This window comes from Rattus norvegicus, chromosome 3 (genome assembly GCF_036323735.1).
Source record: "Rattus norvegicus strain BN/NHsdMcwi chromosome 3, GRCr8, whole genome shotgun sequence".
Taxonomy (NCBI): domain Eukaryota; kingdom Metazoa; phylum Chordata; class Mammalia; order Rodentia; family Muridae; genus Rattus; species Rattus norvegicus.
The window spans coordinates 77536657-77560865 of NC_086021.1; the positions used below are offsets into that span (position 1 = coordinate 77536657).

Genomic DNA, 24209 nt, shown 5'->3' on the forward strand with positions numbered 1-24209 from the left:
AAGTTCCATGCTTCCAGTACAAAGCAACGTATGGATGGCTGGTGGCTGACAGCTCCAGCCAGAAGCTACCACCGATTGTGGTGAGCGGGAAACTGAGGTCAGCCTGTGAGTGTCCCAGGTGATCACTGAGAAGAGCAACAGCAAAGCCAGCTTCTCCCTCTCCTCAGCCAGAGTCAGGTCACAATCAGATTTCTTTAAAGCTTAGGTGACCGCAGTCTCTTCCGGCTCTCATCCTGCTCAAGAGCCCATCGCCCATCTTTTGAGTAAGTTTTTGAGACAGCTCTTTTTATTTTTATTTTTTTTTAACAATTGTTTGATCACCTACAACAGAATTTTTTTTTTTAAGCGGAACAGTTTCCATCAGTCTTCTCCATTACCGAAATGTAACTTGTTAACCTCAGAACCTCAGTCCTTATAATCGCAGACGAGAAAGTGGTTTCTTTTCTCATTCATTTATATCTACCCACCCTTTCACATTCACATATTAAGTATATATGAACAGTGTTCAAAATTTCTATTTCTCTTTTGGCCTCTTTTCTGATTTCCGTTTCTTGTTTCATCTCTGCCTGTTTTTTCCTCTCCTGACTTCAAAACTCAGCAGGAAGCCAGTTTCCTCTCCGCAGATCTCTATTTCTGTCAATGACACCATCATTCTTCCAGTCACCCAGGTCTCAAATCTTGGCATCACCGCTTTCTTCTTTCCCAACCGAATGGGTCACAAATTTCTGTGGCCTCTTTCTGAAACGTGTCTCTCAATTCCAATTTCCTTTTTTTTTTTTTTTTTTAAAGATCCCATGTTGTACCCTCTAACTCTGGCCTTCACAAATCCATCTGTAACCAGGTAGTGACAATATCTACCATTTATCTTGTTACCATCCCTAGGCAACTCTCTAAATCACTACTAAAATGGATGGGGAGGAAAGAGAATGTGGCCCAACATCTTAAGGCTGGTAAGCCTTCTGCTCCAAAGTAAAGCCATGCACTAAAACACAAATTGCCATTTTGCACGATTTCAACTTTCCTTAATTCTCCATGTGTGTGAACAACTAAATTCTAATTCAGAAAACGTCTCCCTTACTTTTGCAACCACTCCTCTCTTTCCTCTCCAGCTCCATTTTGCCCAATCAATTTCTCTTCTTCCTGAAGCCAGATGCCATGTTTTGTCCACTCTTGCAATGGACTCTGTCTTCTCGCGGGCACTTCATCTTAAAAGTCACCAACCAGAGCAGCAGGCCTTGACTCCTCCTCAAAATCTCCAAAGTACCTGTTGATAGTCCCACCGAGGCTCCCCACAACCCTGACATCGCCTTCCTTGCTGTCCCGCTCCTAGCCAAGTGCTTCCAGTCCCGCTGTGGGTTGGGGGCCTTGCAGCAGCCGGGCTCTGAGACTTCGAGCCCCGGCCTCCCCACTGGGCACAGGGCCGGGCGTGCCGGGAGGCTGGCGGGCCGGCGGTTCCGCGCTCGGAGGTAGGTGGTGCTGTTGCGGCGACGTCTTCCTCATTGGCGCCGCGCGGAGAGGCGGAATGTTCAACTCCTGACTCCGGCGGAAGCGTGGGAGCCGCGCGGGCCGCTGTCCCCGACCCCGGCCTCTGCTCGCGCCCGGCCCGGGAGCAAGGTAAGGGCCGCGGGGGACCCGGGAGGCGGGAGGGAACTCCGCTGGAGGACCGGCGGCACCGAGGCCTGCGGGGCCGGGGCAGCGCGGCTGTGGGAGGCCGAGGCTCGGCGGGAGGCTGTCCTCGGCTCGCCCCCCGGTGCCCTGGAGCCCTGCGGCCCCCTAGCCCTCAGCCCCCTGCCGCTGCGCCAAGGACGGCTTGGGCATGTCCGGGCCGGTCTCGCGGGTCACTCGGTGCCCGGAAGAGTTCGGCCTGGCACAGCTCGCGGCGACCGCCGGGAACCTGCGTTGGCTGCCCTTCCCGAGCACCCTCGCCTTCCGTGGGAGCACACGCGGGTGTCGCAGGCGCGGGGATCCATACCCGGCTGGGCTCTGAGTGACCCGGGCCGCAGCCACGCCTCGCCCCGTGTGTGACAGCTCTCGGAAAAAACTTTAATTCTAAACTGCCCAGATGACATGGAACTGCCTAAAAAAAAAAACAATGGCACGTTATTGTTGGGTTGCTGAAAATGTATGTTTCTCATGCGCCTGGAGATCCTGCATAAGCACTGTTTATGGAGAACATAATTACTATTTTTGTTAGTTTCGTTAATAACGAAAGTACACCATTTGGTGGCCCGTTCCAGCGATTTCACAATAAGCAGCCTTCATTAATAATGCGTGTGAGATCCCTCTTCCAGAATGGATTGAGGACATCTGAGTTCCGATTGCTATTAAAGTGGGTTCCTGTTTTACCCTTGAAGTGGTTGTAGCGAATCTTCTGGTCTTCTTGACCGTAGATGAAACCAACTGCCAATGTTCAGTGGATCCAAACCTTCCAAAACATTTAACGATAAAAATAAACAAATGATTCAAGACCAGACCTCTTTGTCATAGGCCTGTCTCTACTGTGAAAATTTCATTCCTTTTTGATTTTTTTTTAAAAAGTGACGGCTGCATTTTAATTATGGTTTTGGTCGTTCATAGAGTCTTTGTTTTAGATTTCTGCTACAATAGCCAGAGATTTGGGAGATTGCAAATGAACATGAATTTAGCTTGTTTGGAATGAGGGAATTAAGAGAGAAAAATGGGTCTTTTCGAGCACTGTTTATTTAGTCTTTTACAATATAATTTCGACAAAAACTTTTGGGGATTGCTTTTTTTTTTAAACTATGCAAGTCAAAAGTTTAAGTGGGAAACGTTTTGTTGTCTAAGAAAGCAAGCAACTGATGTTTTAAAAGTTTTTCTTGAGGGGAAGAGGGGGATACAGAAGAACACATTAAGGGAAATAATAACCGACCGAATATTAAGCACACAGATTTAGATCTAAAAATGGATGGTCAAAGATCTTGGGAACTGAGGGACCTTCTTGCCAAATAAGGAAACTTGGCAGGCTGGGCTGTGTATTTTAAGTTAGGGCAGAGTGAGTGCTATTGGCAATACATTGGACCACTGCCTATCATGTGAGCTGTGCAGTGAAACTGAGTCTTAGAGGCCTCTGGAATGACAGGCAGGACTTACGAAGGGTGTGGAGTGAATCATTGGATCATCAGAGGAGACACTGGAGAAGTGACAGGGACGTTTTGTAAAGTAGGTCAGATAAAACTCTCGGTGTGCCCAGCAGAAGCAGAATTCACGGTGGGTCTTAGAACTTGACATGGTCAGGGAAGAGTCCGTGAGTTCTGTTAGGCTGGTAAAAGGAATTTGTGGTAACACAGTACTGTTGGAACAAGCAAGCCTCTGTGCCCTCGGGTGTTGGGAATAGAAGTTTGGATCCTATTTTATTCTACCCTGCACAGATGGGACAAGATGGGGGACTGTTCTATCTAAACACAAGAGCAAGAGCTGAGACACCTTCTGTCTTACTGTGGGGAAGTTTAGGCTACTTCCTTTGTGGCTGTTGAGCACAGAAATCAACAGAGTTCCAGCGCTAAGCAAAACATTCTTACCTGTGCAGGCAGGAGAGCCATCAGTGCCAGAGCCTAATGTCTGGGCTGATAATACAGGGTTTTTGTGTCAGACCCTCTGAGAGACAGCTGAAACATTGAGTGGCAGGAGTTGAATAATCCCAGCACAGTAAAGGACTGAGAACAGGGAGCCATACACTTGATACTTAACCCCGTTGGCACCATTGCCAATAGAAAATTAAAGCCTCTAATGTGTGGACAGTAAGTAATCCACTCATTATGGTAACAAGAAATGGGTCTGTTTAGAGAAAAGAAAAAAAAGGGGGGGGGTGGTGGATTAGGAGGCAGTCAATGATGGAGAAAAAAAGGCCATGGACGAAAAGGAGGTGACCCAAGTTGAATTCCGGTTGTGTCATTTGTAAGTTGGGCTTGGCTCACTTTTATAACCTTGGGGGGCAGTAATACCTGCTTCCCCAGGGAGAGGTCTGTGAGACAGCATGTGGAAATGCTTGGGCTTGTTCCTGAAGCTCCACCTGTCATGACTGAGTGCAGAGAGGGCTTCCCCGCATTTCCTAAGCTGATTGCTTGCCTCACACAGTCAAGGCTTGCCTACTGTAGTTTGCCTTGTTGCTCTCACACTAAGTGGGCATGCCGAGATTAGATGGGGGTCCTTCCTAACCACTCCTCTCTTGCGTGTAAAGGTTTCCAAAGCTACTCTGTATGTGGCTTTGTAAAACTATGTGTCGGGGAAGAATCTGAAAATGAACACACGTAAGTGTATAGATGACGAATTTTGAAGTTAGGAGAATACAGATAGACAGGCTATGACCAGAAGCCTGGGCTAAGGTCCCTGGGAACCATTTGTAAGCACATCTTGTGTTCAGGATCTATCACTCCTCTCTGGACTTTACATAGGAAACCTTAAAAGGGAAGGAACACATTAATCTCTTGGTCCTGGAGTAGATATTACTTATTAACCTTTTCTTACAAAATATCCTACTGTGACAGAGGAGTATGTCCCCTTAAAGGTCTGCAGATAGACCCATAAGCACTTCTACTGTAGGCAAACATTTGCTTTAAAAAAAATCTTTCATTTAATCTTGAAAACCCACGTGGACTTTTCAGTCTCTTCTTCTCACCCTTGTCTTAATCAAACTGAGCAAACCAATATAAACAGACTCATTTATTCCTCCAAATCTTAAAGTCAGATGTATGCTGTAGGACTCACTGACTTTCTCTGTGCTGCTGTCTACTGCATACCTGGGAGTAAGCGCACAGGAAGAAGGGATGGGCCCTGTTAGCCTCCAGTCTGATGGAAGAGGTAATGCGATTCTGTTTTGCTAGGGAAAGTCTTGAATTAGAGCATCGTCCCAGGAGTAGGTGTAATCTGCATATCCTTATGGTCAAGGGCTCTTTGCTTTGGGGAATAGGAGAGAAGTGTACGAGACAGGCACTGGAATGTGGACCTCTCCAACCATGTGAGAAGAATTTCAAGATGGTGGCCCAAGGACTCTTATTATTTCTTTTTTATTTCGGAGATGTAGATCCCCTCATGTTTACTGTAGGTGCATGACTGCATCTCCAGTAAAGGAAGACCGGCAGCCAGCACTTCATGCTAGTCTGGTTAGTCATCATGCTAGTAAGGCTGAAGCGAACCTTCCAGACGCATCCTTTCTTTCCTCAGTGATGCAAGTCTCCACTCCTCCCCCACACCACACACACACCTTCCGTTGAACACACAGGGATGTGTCACTCCCTACTGAGAGGGAAGAATATCTTCTTGTGGGCTACTAGCCCTTCTTTAATTTGTACCTCGGATAATTCTGCCTCTTACTCAGCCCAGCATCATACAGGTCTTGCTCTTGGCTCATTTTAATATCCCCGTGTCTGTCTTATCCTTCATCTTCCTTCAGACGACCAGGTTCTGACCTGCCTGTCGGCCCTCGTTAGGAAGCATTCCTTGTAGGTAATCAGTCTCGGACTGTACCTGGTTTGTCAGAAGCTGGGCTGGTTGGGTATTTCCTATTTGACAGGGACAGTTCTGTGGTAGAGAACTGTGCAGCAAATCCCCAGGATGAGTGGGAAGCTGGTTTAGGAAGTAGGCCTCCTCCCCAGAAGTGCAGCACCCCAGCAGCCTGTGCATTCTTCTAGGCAGCCCCAGAATCTTCGTCTTCCTGTTTCCCCTCTTTAATGGATAGCAGTCTCACCTCTTCTCTCTTTTCCACCCTCCCCCCACCATACACACCTCCACCTATGGTCCAGGACATGGAAGCCCTGGGTCTTGTCTCCTAGTTGGAGGAGACACAAGGCGCATTCCACACAGTATCACCCACCAACCACTTCCCTGGTTCTTAACTTCTTTTATGTCTGCTAACAGCATTCCTGGCAAGGAAACCTGCCAAGGGGGGGTTGATTTTTCATTTATTGGAATATTAGTGGATGAATAAGAACACTTCGTTTAACCAGCTTGTTTTTATTTTAACCTTTGCTCCAACTAGAGAATCATATTACTTATATGGTAAGGCGCAGATAGAGAGGGGAATTGTCTGTTCTCGTTTAGACTCCTATTTAAAGTTGGATTTTTCTCAGATGCCATGCTGGAAGAAGTCCTATTTCCTGGGTCCAAGCTATTTTATGCCATGGTCTGCTTTTCTGAAAGCAATTTTGAAGGCAATAGCAGCATAGGCACGGTTCTAGTTAGTTTTGTTCACAAACTTAGTCTTGAACCTTTTGTTATTAATGATTTTCTTTTTAAAAAGAAGGACACAGAGCAGTCTGTCAGGAATTGACCCTTTAAATCTCTGGTCCTGACATTATGAAGAAATACATCAAACCAAAGCTTTTTCCATTCTTTAACAAACAAAGCAAAACCCAGAATTCTTAACATATATATATATATATATATATATATATATATATATATATATTCTAATTCCAAACAGTGAAGTACATGAGGATGAGATGTTTTGATTCTTTTATTTACTGAGCTGTATGAAGAAATAAAATACACGTCAGAGCAAGGTTTGTTAGAGGATGAGGGTACTTTTGAGAAATCATCTTTAACTTTTTAAATTTTATTTATTATGTGTACATGTTTGAACATGCACAGTGCATAGAGGTCAGAGGACAACTCCTGGGAGTCAGCTCTCTTCTACCCTGTGCGTGCGTTCCTGGGCCAGTCTCAGACTTGGTGGCAAGGCTTTTACCTGCTGAGCCATCTTTCTGGCCCCCAAATCCTTTCTTCTTTTCTGCTACCTTCCTTGTGTATGTGTGGTATATGTGTATATGTATGGTATATGTGGTATATGTGTATGTATGTAATGTGTGGTATATATGTATGTGTGGTATATGTGTATGTGTGGTGTATATGTATGTGTATGTATGTGTGGTGTATGTGTATATGTGGTATATGTGTGTGTATGTGTGGTATCTGTGTATGTGTGGTGTATGTGTGATATGTATGTATGTGTGTGTATGTGTGGTGTGTGTGTATGTGTGGTGTGTGTGTATGTGTGGTATATGTGTATGTGTATGTGTATGTAGTATATGTGTATGTGTGTGTATGTATGTGGTATACTTGTATGTGTGTGTATGGTATATGTGTATGTATGGTATACATATATGTGTATACGTGTGTGATATATGTGTATGTGAGATATATATATATATACACATAGATATAGATATAGATATATGTAGATATATAGGCAAGTGCATGCAGAGGCCAGAGGAAGATATTTGGTGTCTAGCTCTTTTTAAAAAAAGCTTGTCTCTTTTTTTTGAGACAAGTTCTTTTACTGAATCTGAAGACTGACTGGCCAGAGAGCTCCCAGAATCCCCCAGGTCTTTACCCTCCAGGTTCCCACACCTCTAGTATTGGGATTACAGGTATACATTGCTATGTATGACTTTTATATACATGCCAGGTATTTGAACTCAGCTTCTCTTGTTTGCACAGCAAGTAATCTTACCCACTGAACCATCTCTTCAGCCTGAGAAATCTCTTTAAAAGTTTATCTTGATCATAATGACACAAATTCATTTTTCTTCTTATGCTGTGCCAGAAAGAAACATACTGTGAAGACAAAAGGAAAGTATAAATTATGGATGGAAAAAGGAAATATAAAAGTCAGAAATATCCAAAAGAGAGAAACCCAGAGAAATTCCAAAAACTTTATTTATAAAGTTAATTAAAAATATTTTCATTATGCTGTGGAGGCATTTAATAAAACAGGCTAGAGTTTTCTTGAGCTAGGTGGCTTTGTGCAATGAACAGATAACATAAGGAAGAAGACAATGGCCCTGTGGAAGGCGGACTCTTTGGGACACCACCAAAGCAAGTGCTATGACTGAGTAAAAACATCTAGAAATACTAATATCTAAAAAGTGCAAAGGAAAAATGTGTTTTAGTAACTTAAATAGGATCCATCTCTATGAAAAACAGTTTGAAAGGAAAAAGTTATAATTATAGCTAGAACTAGACATGTTGGTATATATCTTCAACTTGGCACTTGGGAAGCAGAAGCGGGGGATCACAAGTTTAAGGCTAGCCTGGACAACATAGCAAGACCTTGTCTCAGAAATAAATAGGTATTCCTCATTAGTAAGATAGATCTTGCAAAGTGACCCAACTCCCAAAATAGAGAGCAAACAAAAGCCTGAGAAGAAATTAAGACACGTAAACACAGATGAAAAGGATTTAGGAATCGAGGTGTCATTAATTTGTTAATGTCTGTGTAGCAAAAGTGATTGAAATATAAAAGAAAGCAATGTTGAAAATGGGAAAACAAACCTGATTGTAAGGGCTGAAATATTTGGCTAAGCAAGGCCTCAAAGTCATAGCAGCAGCTAGAAAGCCATAATTTCCACCTGTTATGTGCAAATTCTTCGCTGGACTCTGGGTGAGGTCTTTCTATAACTCCTCTGCTTCTCTGGGCAGAGCAGGCCTTGGGGAGGACTGTGGGAAGTGTGAATTGCCTAGAACATAGTCCTCCGTCTGGGCTCAGACAGCTGGCACTTTGGATCTGCTACTCTCTTGCTAAAGGTGCTGCATACAGTCTGCACTTAGAAGTAACACTTTCCAGTGACTTGGGTCAAACCCTGCACTCATGATCACTTTGGGCCTGTGAAATGGAAGTGACTTTAAAATTCTTCTTTATGAGGAAAGGTGACTATTTCGAGAGAGCAGGAAGCAGAGTTTAACTCAGTCTTGTCTAATTTAACAGCTTTGCTGATCAGATGTTAGAAGTCTGAGTAGTCCTGTTGCTGTGTTGTTGTTGTTGCTGCTGTTTTTATTTTAAATTTGTGACAAAAATTGAGTAGGGGGAATAGAAATGGGCAACTGGCTTAAGATCAATGCCAATTTGAAAAAGCAAAGAGACAAATAAAGACCATAAGTTAAGACTCATAAGTTAAGTCCTGATCCTAGCCCCTTTTTTGAAAACACGGGAAACTTTTAAAAGTTAAAAAAAATCCATTTAAGGTCTTTCTGCCTGTATATGGCTTGTATAATTAACTAATAATATTGTATATGCTTTTATCAGTTTAGTTCATAGTTAAACTTATTCTTGTATTTTTAATTTAGGGACATTTTAAAAATCACTGAGTTTTGGCTACTGCCCAAATAAGCAAGTTTAGCCAACTTGCTACTGTACTCTAATTTGTGACCCCTTCTGTCCTGTTTTCTGTGAGAGTCCTGTTCTGGGTCCACCTGCAGTGTTGTGTGATTGCCCGTCTTCAAACGCAGTGGGTTGAACATGTTGTACTCGATCTTCGTAAGCAGATGGGTGTAGACGGACAGCTCCCCTGGTCTAGACAGTAGAGATATGTCTGAAAAGCTGGAGCATAATTTGATCAGGTCCTGATGCTATAATTGATCAGCATCTCACCCCAGATGCTCTAAAACAACTCAGGCTTCCTCCTTCTCCTCAGATGTTGTGATCTTCTTTAAATAGTGACTTAAAGTGAAAGGGAAAGCAATTTACATATATATAGTCTGACATACATATATACATACATACACATCATGCATATGCATGAGCAAAACATGCATGTGCACACATAAATGCGTGTGTGTGCGTGTGTATGGGGGGTAGGAAGCTCAATTTTCCAACTGAAGTGTATGAGCCTGTCTGAGCTCACTGGAATTTAAACCTGTGCTGAGACACTCTACATTGTTGATCTCTTCAGAAAGAATGAATTTATTTTTTACACTGTCAGTAAAATGTCCAAATAATTGCATAGTTCATTCATGTAGAGCCAGTTCCCAAATGGCAGGGTGTGTTGCAACACGAGTAACTAACTGTTCTGGAAGGATGTGCCCTGCCTGTGGTCTGGTGTGGTGGCCACAGCCAAGGGTACTGGCCAGTCGTTTCAGGTTAATTCTTATTGATCTCATCATCCTGCTCTGTTTTGGAAAGGGTTTCTCCACCCCTCCTCTAATTCAATCCAAAGCGAGAAGCACCCAGTACTGGAGGTGCCAAGGTTCCCAAGAAGCTTGGGGAAGCTTCTCAAAATGGAATTGGGTTTAGAATCCTCTTTAGGGACTTGTAAAGAGTGGCAGGTAGGAGCTAGAATGGAAAAATTAACTAAAACCTATCAACGGAACAAATAGTTTGGAGTGGAGAAGGTGTGTACCGTGTGCTTGGTTATAAGGGAGGTGCCGAGTTCCTAGAGAGAAAGGAGTTTTGTGTTTAGAGAGTTTGTGTTCTGGCCGGAATTTGATGAGAATAGATAAAGGGAGAGTGTAGTTTCTCATATGGGCTTCAAAATCATGGTTAGGGAGGTTTGCTGCGGGGGGGAGAGGAGTATTAGGGGTGGGATGGCTGGGTGGAGAGGGGTATTAGGGGTGGGTTTCCTGGGTGGAGATAGGGATTTGAAGCAGGTCTATCCCCTGCACCAAGCATGGAGATGCAGGTAAGGTCAGCACAGAAGGGGACCTTAGATGGCAGCGCTTCATGCTCATTTGAGAAAAAGCCTTGAAATGAGCATGGTGCAGTCTTAAAGGAACACCACCAGACAACTGCCATTCAAAGATGTAAGATAAAGGTGGGAACTGAGCGTCTTGCCAGTGAAGGAAAGAATTCATCTGTAAGACCCCTCTAATAAAAGGCAAAGTTCTACAGAGAAATGACTCTAAAAGTTTTCAGAAAAAAAATATAAAGAGGTTTAGGCATCAGGGTAGCATCATAACGTAGTGACGTTAGAAGTGAGGAGAGGGACTAAAGACATGGCTCAGCGATTACGGTATTTGTTATCTTTCAGAGGACATGGGTTCATTCCCTGCACCCACGTGGTTACTAACAACTGTCAATAACTAATCCCAGAGGACCTGACGCCTTCTTCTGAATGCTGCAGGCACTGGGCATGTACATGGGGCACAGTCATACACACAGGCAAAACACTCATGCACATTAAAAAAAGAATCATTGAGAAAAAGAAAGAAAGAAATGAGATGAGGGGGCCGGAGAGATGGCTCAGCAGGTAAGGGCACTTGCTTCTTTTGCAGAGGACGCAAGTTCAGTTCTCACATCCACATGGTGGCCTCTGCTCAGGGAGCCAGTTGGCGATGTGTGTTGTCAAGGTGCAGAAGTAAACCAAGAAGGAGAAGCTGAAGATACAGGGGCAGGGTTTTCCTCAGAGGCTGAAAGAGAAGGAAGGTCTTTGAATAGCAGATGAAATTCCAGTTACAGTCAGGCCTGGGGAGCAGCCATTCCAGCCAGACTGAATCAAGAGGAAGTGTTTAGAAAGAATGTCTCCATGAAAACCAATGTCCTCCTTCCTCCGGGGATCAGAGGGTGAGGAAGGAAGAAGCTGGTGTTTTTTAACTTTGTTGAGCACTTTGTAATTCCTGGGGGGATTAGATGAGTTGGTTAAGTTCATCAGAAGTATAAAACGCTAAACCAGCAACAGAAGACAAGAGCAGGGCAACGAATAACTCCAGGAACAGCAAAAAGTTATCCAAGTAAAATGCAGTCATTGCTGCGCGGCAGTGCTGGGAATAATATTGACTTTGCAAGGCTACTATAAACCGTGACTGTTGATTTAGCCAACTGCTCAAGGTGTAAACAGAGGTTAGACCAGTGTGGAATGAACGGAGGTGAAGGATGGTGTGTAAGAACCGAATCTCCCTTTCCCAGGGAATGGTTAATAACAAGATCTAAAGTGGGAAAAGCAAGAAGCAACAGTGTTCAAACACATGACTTAGAAATGTGAGCAAGAGGAGGAGCTTCTCGAAGGAGCTGCTATGAGTTTGCTCTCGCAGCCATCAGAGTTGAGAGGGGGAAGAGGCAGGCAGTGGATCTCCAATGTATAAGCTTCATGGTTGCATTTCAGTTCTTACACTTGGGTAAAATTAATTACAGAAGCATAGACTTACCCATCCTCTGCTGTGGAGAGCTAGCATAGAGTGGTTGACGTTTGTTGTGCGAGCTTTTCTGCACATGCTGTCTGTGTTTGTCTGGCACATTCTCTTATATTTTCTATAAACCTTCCTTTCTACAGTTAGCTGGATTGTAGTGAGTCTGTCTGGAAAATCACCGAATTAAACGCAGCCACAGGCTGCGTCTGTGTTCCTCACAGCCATTCTCCTCCCTCTGTTTTCTTGTCAACGCAGCCAGCCCTCTAAACATTACAAGCTCTAAACAGTAGAGGATAAACAAATCCTTCGTTTTTGTTTCTTGCCTTCTCCCCAAAGTGGAGCAGACTTGGACTTCGCAATAAGAAATCAACATTCTTCAGTGAGCCGATGTTCCGAAAATGGAACGGCTGAGGCAGCTGTGCACAGAGCTCTCGGAGCCCCCTGTGTGTGTGTCTCCCTAAAGAGCTCCAAGTTGTCGATGGAGAAACTGAACTCATAGTGGTCCACACTGCTCCCTTCTACCTTTTATTTGGGAAGAGAAAAAAAAAATGGAGGCTTCGTAGAAAATGGCCAGGATAGTAAAAAGCTCAGGCTCCTTTCTGATTTGTGGCTCTCAACTCTGTCATGGTGCTTTCTCCCGCTCACACACTTGAGTCCCCTTCTCGTGTGCTTCTCGTGGTGTCAAAATCATCAAGTAGGTTGCAGGCGCCATATTTCCATATATCTAAATATTTATAGAGGGTAAATGCAGAATGTGATTGTATGTTGTGTTTCATCCCAGATGCCTTTAAGTTCTTACAGAGATCTTGTTGTTTGTTAAGTGTTTCACGGTGGTGACCGTCAGGAGCATGAACCAGGCGCGTTGTTGTTTGCTCCATGATTATAACATTGTGGTTCACAGAGGCAGGAAGGGTGCACATGCAGATTCTTTTATGCTGCCTGTAGCTTCTTACGCTTGCTCAAAAGCTTGCTCCACCGGTTGTGTGTTTCAGGTTTTGTTCTTCCTGATAATTTATGGTTTGGAATAGTGGATTAAGAATGAACACTTACCTGGGGAAGAGTAAGGACGAGTCGATCATAGACAATCACCCTGTGGTAATCTTGGGAGGGGTCATCTGTTCCTCAGGAAACAAGCATAATATTTTTTTAAACATCTTTGGCAGTATTCCTTGGATGACTTAATATACTGTAATCAGGGACAACGTCTCTTAGACAATCGGTTCTGCTATGGCGTGTAGTCTGGTGAGACAAGTTTGGAAGCCCTTGGCCAGGTTTCCTTTCACCCCAAGTGAAGGCTTGTTTAGAGTCTAAACACTGCATGTGCGTTTACTTTGCAGCGTTCGGGCTGCAGTGGTGCCAGGGTGCTCAGGGACTTAGGCTGTGTGTGTTTCCCGTGAGGCAAGGGCAGCACGGAGAGCCGGCGCGCTGCGCATGCCAGAAGAGCTATGCAAGCTTGCTGTTGAAAGCATGGTTTCTGTGTGTCAGGCCTTTCTGGTAGGAGACCTGGTGACACAGTAGCCTTTAGGCAGAGCTCCTGAGGATGTGTAGGAAGCACTGTAATAGGTTTTTGGGGGGAAATCTGAGTCATTTCTAAGCCTGGATAAGCTGCTGTTGAGTTTTGCGCTGACTGCCAGGGTGAGTGCTTTCATTTCGACTTGTTTGCCTTGCATCTCTTTCTGAAGCCCTCGGGTCTCTCTGGAAGTTTCGCAGGACTTGTTATAAATATCTAGTGCACGACTCGGATTTATTTGTGATTCAGCATTTTCTTCTCCTTTCTCTCTCCAGGTTTTGTGGACGTTTACTACTTGGTCATTATGAGATGTCGTCTCTCGGTGCCTCCTTTGTGCAAATTAAATTTGACGACTTGCAGTTTTTTGAAAACTGCGGTGGAGGAAGTTTCGGGAGTGTTTATCGAGCCAAATGGATATCCCAGGACAAGGAGGTGGCTGTGAAGAAGTTACTCAAAATAGAGAAAGAGGTAAGATCTTCTGCTGCCAGAGTCTCTCACAACAGCTCTTATATAATCCTTTCAGCCTAGAGTTAGAGGGTCACAGAGCTGGGAAGGATCTAGCAGGTCCTTTGGGGCTAGTCCATGAGGCGCCTTCCCAATTTCCATTCTGGGAACCCCATAAATAGAAAATATTGCACTGTGTGCTTTAGGGTCGAGCTCTACTAAGGGTCATCTGAAGCTAGAAGATTTCTTTCCATGGTAAGCCCGTGTTTTCTGAGCTGGCTGGCCTACAGAAACAGGCGGGTTTGAGTTTTTTCACTTCTTCAGGGGAACCAGGAGGGGGCAGTAAAGAGTAAGAGGTAATAATTTCATTGCTTACCAGTTTCAACCCCTTGCATTGGGGGTGGTCCCTCTTGGTGCTTTTGAAAAAATAAGAGTATTATTTCTCAACTGATCTAAGTGATGCTAGCTTCTTGGGTTTCACCTCCACAGGCTCACAGGGGTGCGTTTTGTGCAATAAAGAATTAGGCTCCAGATAGTGTCGTCTTACCTTGTGAAATCAGAATAAGGTCTTGGCTTTGAGAGTCTGGCACTTGTGTTGAAGTAGATGAGCCCTGAACTTAGATTCTTCATCTTTTATAGGAATGTGACACACACACACGCACGTGCACACACACACCGCTGCCACCACTGTATTCAGTGTGGTGCCTCAAGAGTTAAATGATTTGTAAAGCTGACCCACGAGAGTTAAGCCTTTGTAACTCTTTACTTCTGAAAATTTATGAGCCATCTATGAGCCATGTTAATGTTTCAATACATGACTGCATTGTGTGCTTAAGTCATTATATCCATTATCCTGTTTACATTTCTTTTACAACGTAAACATTCAAATGTCTTTGGCCTTTTGAAATGTACAGTATATTACCACTATCTGTAGTGGTCCTGCTGCTGGCTTTTAACACCTTCCCTCTCATGCTCATCTTGCTCCCCAAGTGATCTTACTGTTAACTGCCACCAGCAACTACCCTGGCTGAGGAGAGATGAGAGCTTAGTGCTAGCCTTGCAAGCGCCCTCTCAGCTCTGGCTGGAGCTCATCAGCCAGCTCACCCAGTGTTGAAACCATGACACTGGCACTTAGGTGTCTCTACTGTGGGCTGTCTATGTGTTTTTCACGAAGCAGAAGGGTACTAGTAAAGACCAACCCTTACATTAGAACCATTTCTGACACCAAACTCTTATCTGGTAAGTTTGCATCACTGCACCCATTTTATAGACCAGGAAACAGAGCACTGAGAGATGTATTAGCCACTCCAGTAGGAGCAGATAGAATCCAGGAGGCTGGGCTTCCTGTTCTTCAGTATTTTACCAGGAGACTAGTTGACCAGGTAAGAGTAGAAAGCAGGCCAATTCCATCCACTTATATAAGAATGTTAAAGGTAGGTCATGGCACTTGGATACAATTAGCTTCTTACATGGTTACTGGATGAGACTGGAATCTGATATTGAGGGGAAGCGTTACTTTTTACCCACTCACTTCCTACCTCCCCAGCGTATGTGCATAGGACGTGCCTTTTCCGTGGTTTGACAGGTCAGGAAAATGACATTCGAGAGCGTGGGGTGAATGCAAAGAGCTAGAAGCTGCCACATCCCGCTTCTCTATTGCAAGAGCATAACTCATAAACTGTAAGTAGGCAAAAGCAGAAGCCGCACTTCCCTCAGTGGCTGGCTGCTGTCAGAGACAGTCTTTATCCATCCCTGCAACGGCACCCCACACTGCCAGTTCCACAGGCGTTTAGTGTGAATGTCCGATGAGGCAGTGGGGGTATTCGGAAGGGAAGTGTCACCCCTTCAGAGTTGTATTTATAAGATATGTGTTGGCTGGGGCTGGGGATTTAGCTCAGTGGTAGAGCACTTACCTAGGAAGCGCAAGGCCCTGAGTTCGTTCCCAGCTCCGAAAAAAAGAACCAAAAAAAAAAAAGATATGTGTTGGCTACTGGCTAGGCACTTTTCAAGTGCTAAGATAAAGGTAAGGAACTCTAGAGTCTTTCCCCTGTTTGTACACTCCACCCTGTGCTTCTTGAATAGTATTTTCCCAATGAGTTTTAGAAGAGACAGACCCCTTAATAAAGTGCCTGTAACTCACTTCCCAGGACTCTGTTTTGTTAACTTAGTCAAATGTGGAGAATATATGTGCCAAATGTATTGTCACAGCTCATGTGACTCTTTGCTTAGGACATGGTGTATCCCTCTATTTTAGAAAGTATGTATTACCATTATACTGAAAGGAACAAAAACTGGTACTTACTTAAAATGTTCTTTAAAAAAAAAAACTACTTAAAGCAAACACCAAGAAAAATTATAAGACTATCACAACCTCTACAATACCACTTAAGTCTACCAGATAGGGACATTTTGTGACATCTGCCCTTCCTTATTGATTTATGTGCAGTTATAATTACTTTTAATGGCTCTGAGAATAACTACAGATGCTATGTGTGCTGAGCTCAGGATATTGAGCGGTTGTACTACTTCTTGGGATAGTCCACCTTCAGATTTTTCCACTTGTCTCAAGAGACTTTTATGGGAACTTCCCCACACAGAGTACACTCCAGGATGACAAATGTCTGTGTGTCTGTTTAGTCTGTTTTAGTCTGGAACAGTTACCCTGCCTTTCTTTGCCTTTTAAGACTTCCCCAGTCTTGAGCCGAGAACTTGTGCTTTGCAGAGTGCCCCTTGTTTTGGACCTGCGGATTTCCCCTCATGTGGTTCATGTGGTTGTGGTGGGGATGTTGTAGTGGTTGTGTGTCCTTGGTGGCTCTTGGTGTGGCGTGATGGGTATCCCTTGTCTGCCTTAGTTTTGATAATGTTACTTTTGAGCCACTCCCTGGTTACGAGCCCACCAAATTCCTCTTTAGTGAAAATGCCTATTTCTCTTTGGTAATTAGGTGTTGGGAGCTACTTTGAGGCTGTGTAAATATGTCTTCTGAGCTTAAGCATCCCTTGTTGTCTTAGATGTGACATTATGATAGTCCACTGTGCCAAGGCCAGAGGTTCCCCCCTGAGCTGTTCCCCATGTCACCTTCTCTCTCCCTGTATTTATACTGGCCTATTTGTTTGTTTATAGATCTTAAATCCCTTTACAATTCAAAGTAAATGCAATCCACTAAGTCATACACTTTCGTGTTTAAATTATGTCCAGCTTGGTAAGGAGAACTCCTTCAGGCTGGTTTCTGTGTCTTTTGGCATGCACTGTTTTCTGTGATGATCTCCTTACTTCCAGACACAGAAAGTTACCCAACTCACTTAATCCCCGTCCCACTGCTGGGCCAGCCATTTCTTCAGGAGGTCCTGAGTCAGCTCCCTGAGTTGGAGTTGCTATTTCAGAGCCAAAACGAGAGTATTTGGGGTACCTATTTTAGACTTTTTTTAAAAAGAACCTTTGTTTTTTGGTAGAAACAAAAGGGACACTTTTATTTTATTTTATTTTATTTTATTTTATTATTTTAATTATGAGAGTGTTTAGAATTTAAACTCAAGCCTCTGGGTAGACAGGTTTTCCTTTCTGGAGAAGAGTTTAGAAGAATGTAGCCAGAGAAGCTGGTCTCCAAATGCTTACTTTCTGTGTGTCAGAAGTTGTGCTTCTGAGACTTTCTAAGTCAGCTGTTGAGATGTCAGATAGGGAGTCAGAGAGTGGGCGATGGAGATACTCGGAGACAGTACTGTGGGAGTGACATCACATGCCATTCACAAAATGTTCAGAGATAACCGGAAGTGAAGTGAGGAAGACGAGTTATATAACGTATATGCTTGGTGTCTAAGTGCTGCTTTTATTTTTTCCTTGAACGTCTGTGGTTTTCTATGATTTCATGTTTTCTTTCAATATTTTATTGTGAAAAAATGGCAAAAATAAAGTAAATTTTGCAGTGAACATCCATATGCACAACATACGGAACAAGTATAGTTAGCAAGAATATGTTATCACCTGGACGGCTAGCTCTCTGCCCTCTTACTCACCCATCGGCCTGTCTGACGCATTTCATCCCAACAGCCAGCATCAGCACCCATCCCTTAAATATGCAGTACTGTTTGAGCCCAGTTGGACTTAGGTTTATTTTTTTCCCGTGGTGAAATACATGTCGCTAAGTTTTTAGAGTGGCTTGACTGTGACATATATTTACATTTCTAATCAGAAAAACACAATTTAAAAGGTACAGTTTTGCCCCCCTGTAGCACTGCCTCGGCAATTTCAGGTGAACTAAGCTTCACAGACTGTGAGTGGATCATTCCATGCTAGTTCTGCAGGTTCTCTGCACATCTCTGAAATGTGGGACATTCCTTGTCATGTTGCTGTCCCACGGCCGTGTCCACAGGCCCCAGGACTCGGCTGCTTACGTTTTCACAGATGTACTTACGGTGCGCCATTTCTTTCTGTTTGAAAATATATTTTCATTTAAGAACGTTTGCTAGAAGTACAGGAAGACGCCATGAGCGTGTCCTCTCGGCACTTGACGATTCACTTGGGTGAGACTGACCTGCTCAGGCAGAAGCTTAGCAAGGAGTGGAAGCGACAGAGAAAGCCATTGTGACCCCAGGGTCTTCTTCACAACCACTGGCCCAGAGAGCCATCCTCACACAAACAAGAGTTCTCCAGTCCCACAATGTGATCCTTTAAAAAGGATTAAACATGGCAGGATTTGATGACATGTTGACACAGGTGTCTGTCTACACGTGGCTCGTCCCTCTGTCTGGTGGAGACGGCAACCTGTCAGCCTTCGTGTTTGCTGTTTGCTGTTGCTGCTATGCCCAAATACCTGGGCGCACAGCTTAGGGGAGGAAGGACTCACTTCGTTTATGGTTTTAGTCCATACTTTCCAAGGCCCAGAACAGGGCAACTCACGGGGAAGGAATGAAGGAATTGCAGAAAGGAGAGAGGAGGGGGAGGGGAGGGGAGGGGAGGGGAGGGGGGAGGGCAGAAGGAGAATGAAATACTTATAGAGAGTATGGCCATGCTAGTTGGCCTTCCTCTTTCCCATTTTTCCCAGCCTATAGGATGGTGCCGCCCACATTCAGGATACTTCTTCCTCCCGCATTAACCTCTGGAAATGCCCTCACAGCTTTGTTCTTTACCAATCCCCTGGGCATGCCTGAAGCTAACCAAGATGGCATCACCCATCACTTCATGTTACCTTGGAACCTGCTGATACTCAACAGTGTTCACTCTCCGCAGTTAAATAATAGGAGTGAAGGAAGCATCACTTCTTATTCCACCACCCCCTGAGCTGAAAGAGGGCAGAGTCATCGAGAAGGAAAATAGAAGGTCTTTTCTTGGCTAGCCTTGGTTTATGCCTCTCCCCATGTATAAGGAAAGAAACGAATTCTCCCATGTTTTGGAAATGTTGAAAGCCAGATAAGTTTAGATTTAAGAACGGAGCTGCACTGTACACATTTATGAGCGGAGGACATCTGGATGTCAACTGGTCATAGCAGTGGGGACTGTTAGTAATTTGTAGGTAGAGAAAGGATATCTGCATTGGTTAGAAAGTAGAATATTGGAACTGACATAGAACTCAGATAAAAATGAAAGCTTTGTTATGCCTAGTACAATGGCGAGATGTATTTACACTGGGGAAGAGCTAGTTGAATATTATTGCTTATTAGTCCTAGGGGCCTTGCTTCCTGACTGTGCAATTCTGTAGCATTTTTTTTTGGATATTTTTTATTTACATTTCAAATGTTATCCCCTTTTCCGGTTTCCCCCATAAACCCCCTATCCCCTTCTTCTCTCCCTTGCATGAGGGTGTTCCCCCACCCACCCTCCCACCCCTTCCCGCCTCCCCACCCTGACATTCCTCTACACTGGGGGGGGGGGTCTATCCTTGGCAGGACCTAGGGCTTGTCCTCCCATTGGTGCCCAACAAGGCTATCTGGAGCCCTGGGTCTGTCCTTGTATACTCTTTGGGTAGTGGTTTAGTCCCTGGAAGCTCTGGTTGGTTGATATTGTTGCTCTTATGGGGTCGCAAAGTCCTTTAGCTCCTTCAATCCTTTCTCTAACTCCTCCAATGGGGACCCCATTCTCAGTTCAATGGTTGGCTGCGAGCATCCGCCTCTCTATTTTCATGCTCTGGCAGATTCTGTAGCATTTTTATTAGTGGATTCTCTGTTTTTAATTGTAGGATTGTGGTTTTAATGCTTTCTCTGTCCCTGAACATAACAAAGAATAAGAGCGTGACACTCGCTGTCTTTGTAAGTTCTTTCAATGTTCAAATATGTTGATACGTCCAACAGAACTGAAGCTCGAATGCTGCAGATTCCCGGCAGTGCTGCTGGATTCTGGCACGGTTTCTGTGGCATCTTGTGTTAAGAACTTGTCGATTATAATCATTGCCATGCTGGGCAATAGGACCAAGGGCTGACTTAGGAACACAGATGAAACAAAGCCCTCAGAACCATGCCTTGCCCAGCTCCTCCCCTCTGGTGTGAGCCTGCTTTGCTTTTTGTCTTCTGCCCTGAGCTCTTCACCTTGTCAGTCCTTCTGTCCTGCTACTTCCTCATGTCTACCCATGTTCTTTCCATTACCTGTAATACCATTGTTTCCTCGACCTGGGCAGGTCCTACACAGTTTTCAGGTTTAATTTCTTCTTTTTTCATGAACATTCTCAGCCCCATAATAATTCTTTGTTTCTGAATTTATACCATTTAACATCCAAGCCTCTAATTTGACACAGGATTAAAACTGCCCTGTGATACTAACATTCCTGTAAGGAATGGTCACCTAACTTTCCATGTGCGCACGCTGTGGCTTCCCAGCTGAAAAGTGGAGCTAATTATAGTACCTGAGTCATGGGGCTGTTTGAAAGGATTAAATGAGTTAATACATGTCAACTATGTGGAAGAGCACTGGATCCAAGGGAAGACCCAGGTACCTGTCACCATCAGTTTATCTTCAGCTAAACTCCAAAGTAATAGTAGGGAGGTATCACCTCTTAGAAAGATTCCAATGAATTCTTACCTAGGATCTTCACTGAGCAAGGAGCAAGTGCTCCATTTGCATCCAACAAGAAAGAGAGCCTTGCCAAGGCCCAGTTAATCGTGTGTGGGCAAGCATGTGGGTTGTGTGGTGGTTAATGTTAACTTCAACATGGCAGGAGTGAGAGTCACCTGGGAGGTGAGCTGCTAGACATATCTGTGGGGGGTTATCTTGATTACATCAACTGAGGTGAGAAGACCTGCCCACTGTGGATGGCATCATTCCCTAGACAGTGCATCTTGGACTGTAGAGAGTAGACTTGGAACTCATCACCACAGTACACACATTTATAGTTCTCATCTGATTGTGTACATAGTGTTACTTGTGCCGTGATGAACCATAACTTGAATAAGCCCTTTCTCCCTTGAATTGCTTGTCAAGAGTGTTTCGTTGCAGCCATAGAACAAGAGCTAAGATAGTGAGCTCTGCATCCTAGCTGCAGCGTCTCTGAAGGCTGAGGCTGTCTCTTCAGCTGATACCGTCACCCTCTTGATCATCACCGGTGTGCCCAACGCAGTTGCCATAGTTACTGCTCTCTGCTTCTTCACAGTCACCCTGCAGGATAATACTCTCTATTTGACACATCAGATTATGTGAGGCTAAACAAGCTGGCCAAGCCACCTAGCCAACACACATAGCCTCCTTTGTGTGGAGCTGGGCCCCAGTGCATTGCTCACAGTAAGTTGAAACGTTTGTCCTGATGTTTGGCATCACGCTGCAGAGGACTTGCCTCTCACTGCTGCCCATCTTAGAGAGGGATCGTATACTGATGTACCCATGTGTTCTTCATTTGCTCTGCTCTCAGCTGTGACTACAGTAGCTGTGACCACAGTAGCTGTGACCACAGTAGCTGTGACCACAGTAGCTGTGACCACAGTGGAACACACCTGTCTGTACTCATCACTGTGAATACAGCAACAGACTTGTGTTCAGCTACACAGTGACTGGCCTCTTGGTCATGACCGCTTATGGTTTATGTTTGAATTTGTAAGGGCTCTTGATTATGCCTTTTAGGCTGACAAGCCATTCCTGTCTAAGAACTTTCAAATACTTCATGTTTTACTTTGATACACTCTACATGTTAAAAAAATAATCATTGCTCTGAACCAAAAATTAAACAGCTGAAACCAATTAATCCTTTTATTGATGATCGATGGCACCTTTCAGAAACACTGACCGAACAGCATCTCGGTCAGCTTTCCTCTGTGAGACAGTCTTGTTACCAGGATCCTAGAATAAAGACACTCCGGGGTGAACTGCAATAAAAGAGATAGGGAAAATTGGCCACACGTTGAACAAATATACAGATTAAATGAGTGACTGTGTACTGTAAATACATCTGAAGATAACTTGAGCCTTACGGGAGCAATCAGTAAGGAAATGCCACAGAATGGCCTCCCCGGGGCCAAGACAACTTACAAAGTACCCACCACAGTCTGCAAAATGCATGGAGACACATACCGTGATGTGTTTCTTTTGAGATGACTGAGAGGACCATAGAGATACTTTATTTGCTAGCAAAAGCCCCCGTCTTTATTTTGCTACTTATTCTTTTGAAAGTTTAAAACTCCTTCCATCACTCTGTCAGGATTCCATATTTACTGTACGGGGAGACTACTCTCGTGTGTCACAGAAGGAGTGTGATGGCAACTGTTATAGCAGTTTCTCATTAAGGTCTTATTGATCTTGGTATATTAAGCAATAAACATTTCAGTTAGTTAATGTTTACTCTTCAGCCATGCTCTAAATATTGTGGGGAAATCGAACCATTTAATGTATCCCAGTAAAAATGGTATGTCCAGAGTAACTGATTTTACATAAAGTCTGGCTCTTGCTACAGAAGAAAAATAACACACACCATGACTCCAGTGTCCGAGAAAGTCAAATAGAGTACAGTTAGACAACAGAAAAAGTGGAAGAGAGAAGTACCTGTGAGGATTTCCAAAAGTTTCGGGACGCTGCCTGTGAGTGATCAGCCAGTGAGGTGGCTCAGAGGGTCAAGGCACTTCAGACCACTTGAGTCCTATCCCTGGCCCACACGTAGGAGGAGAGAACAGATGCCCCAAGTTGTCCTCTGACCTCCACATGCACATCGCGGTGCAAATGCTTGTGCATGTGCTCTCTCAATCAATCAATCAATCAATCAATCAATAAATAAATAAATAAATAGGAGACAGAATTTAAAAGAGATTTGGTTGGTTTTAATCTTCAAAAACAGAATTCTGTTAAAGGTACTTGTGACTTCTTGCTCTTTTGTGTAAACAAGAAGTCATTATCACTGTGGCAGCCATCAAGGCCACATTACCAAGTGTTTTCTATTGATGCCTGACTCTCACCTCTCAAGAGGACGTCCAGTTGCTTTTTGAACATGGCCATCAGTGTTGTATTTGTTGTGCGCTGCACAATTTTAGAGTATTTCAGTTCCCTGAAGATTCCTCATGGTGGAACTTACGGGATTGGCACTGGTCCCTGCCTTTGGGACTACATAGGCTTCTTTAAGATGTCAGCCTCCTGAGGGTAGGAGTTGTGTCTTCTTCATCATCATCTCTAGACTGCATGGAGTGACTTTCCCACCACAGGACAGTCAGTCGGTGCGGCTGAGTGAGTGTACTGATGCACACAGGATCTCAGCTCAGCCTTGTCTTGTGAAATTTATAGGAAGGTTGTGCTGGTTCTTAACCTGTAGCCAAGGATCCAGCTTGTCACTCGGTCTACTTGTACCCTTTCCACATGTGGTTGATTTCTTTCATTTTCCTTCCTTCCTTCCTTCCTTCCTTCCTTCCTTCCTTCCTTCCTTCCTCCCTTCCTCCCTCCCTCCCTCCCTCCTTCCTTCCTTCCTTCCTTTCTTCCTTCCTTCCTGCTCTAAATAAACTACTTTGTCTTTGAAAAGCTATTCTATAGCCAGGAGGAATGCTTTTTCACTGCCATGGTTCTTTCTTTGTTTAGGTTTGGGTTTGGTGGGCTGTATTTGCAAAAAGAATCTGACATGGTCTTTCTTAGCCTCACAAACATCAGATGTTCAGTGATTCGTTCTCTGGGGAAAATAATAGTGTCCCGATGGCATGAGCCTGGCAGGATTTTAATGACTTGAAAAAAAATGTAATTTCTTTGGTCATTCAGGAAAACAGTGCTTGACAAAATTAGCTGCTTTAGAGAAGTCACCCTGAGGAGTGGACATCTGTGGTGAGCATCTCACTGTCTCTGTCAAAGAGCAAGGAGACCGTAAAACTGCTGTGCCCTGCTAGAGGGATTGTATTCAGCAAGTGATACACAAAACCTGTTTAAATCTCTGCCATAAAGTTTTGTTACTTATTTATCTGGGGTGTGTGTGTGTGTGTGTGTGTACAGTCAAGAGGTCAGAGGACAACTGTGGGG

General features: G+C 44.2%; 1 protein-coding gene and 1 long non-coding RNA gene across 3 annotated transcripts in view; one reads left to right on the forward strand and one right to left on the reverse strand.

The window, feature by feature from the left end:
- Positions 1 to 268: 268 nt before the first annotated feature.
- Positions 269 to 3811, reverse strand: LOC120101564 (uncharacterized). The gene is made up of 2 exons (XR_005502202.2): positions 2347 to 3811; positions 269 to 2077 (listed from the first exon to the last, which is right to left on the reverse strand). It is a non-coding gene; the product is annotated as an uncharacterized LOC120101564 (long non-coding RNA).
- Positions 1490 to 24209, forward strand: part of Map3k20 (mitogen-activated protein kinase kinase kinase 20) — a 159395-nt gene continuing 136675 nt past the window's right edge. For both annotated transcript variants that reach the window (NM_001398993.1, NM_001398994.1), the window contains exons 1-2: positions 1490 to 1614; positions 13642 to 13834. In NM_001398993.1, coding sequence (NP_001385922.1) covers positions 13676 to 13834 — 159 coding nt within the window. In that variant the 5' untranslated portion in view covers positions 1490 to 1614; positions 13642 to 13675. The remainder of the gene's footprint in view (positions 1615 to 13641; positions 13835 to 24209) is intronic.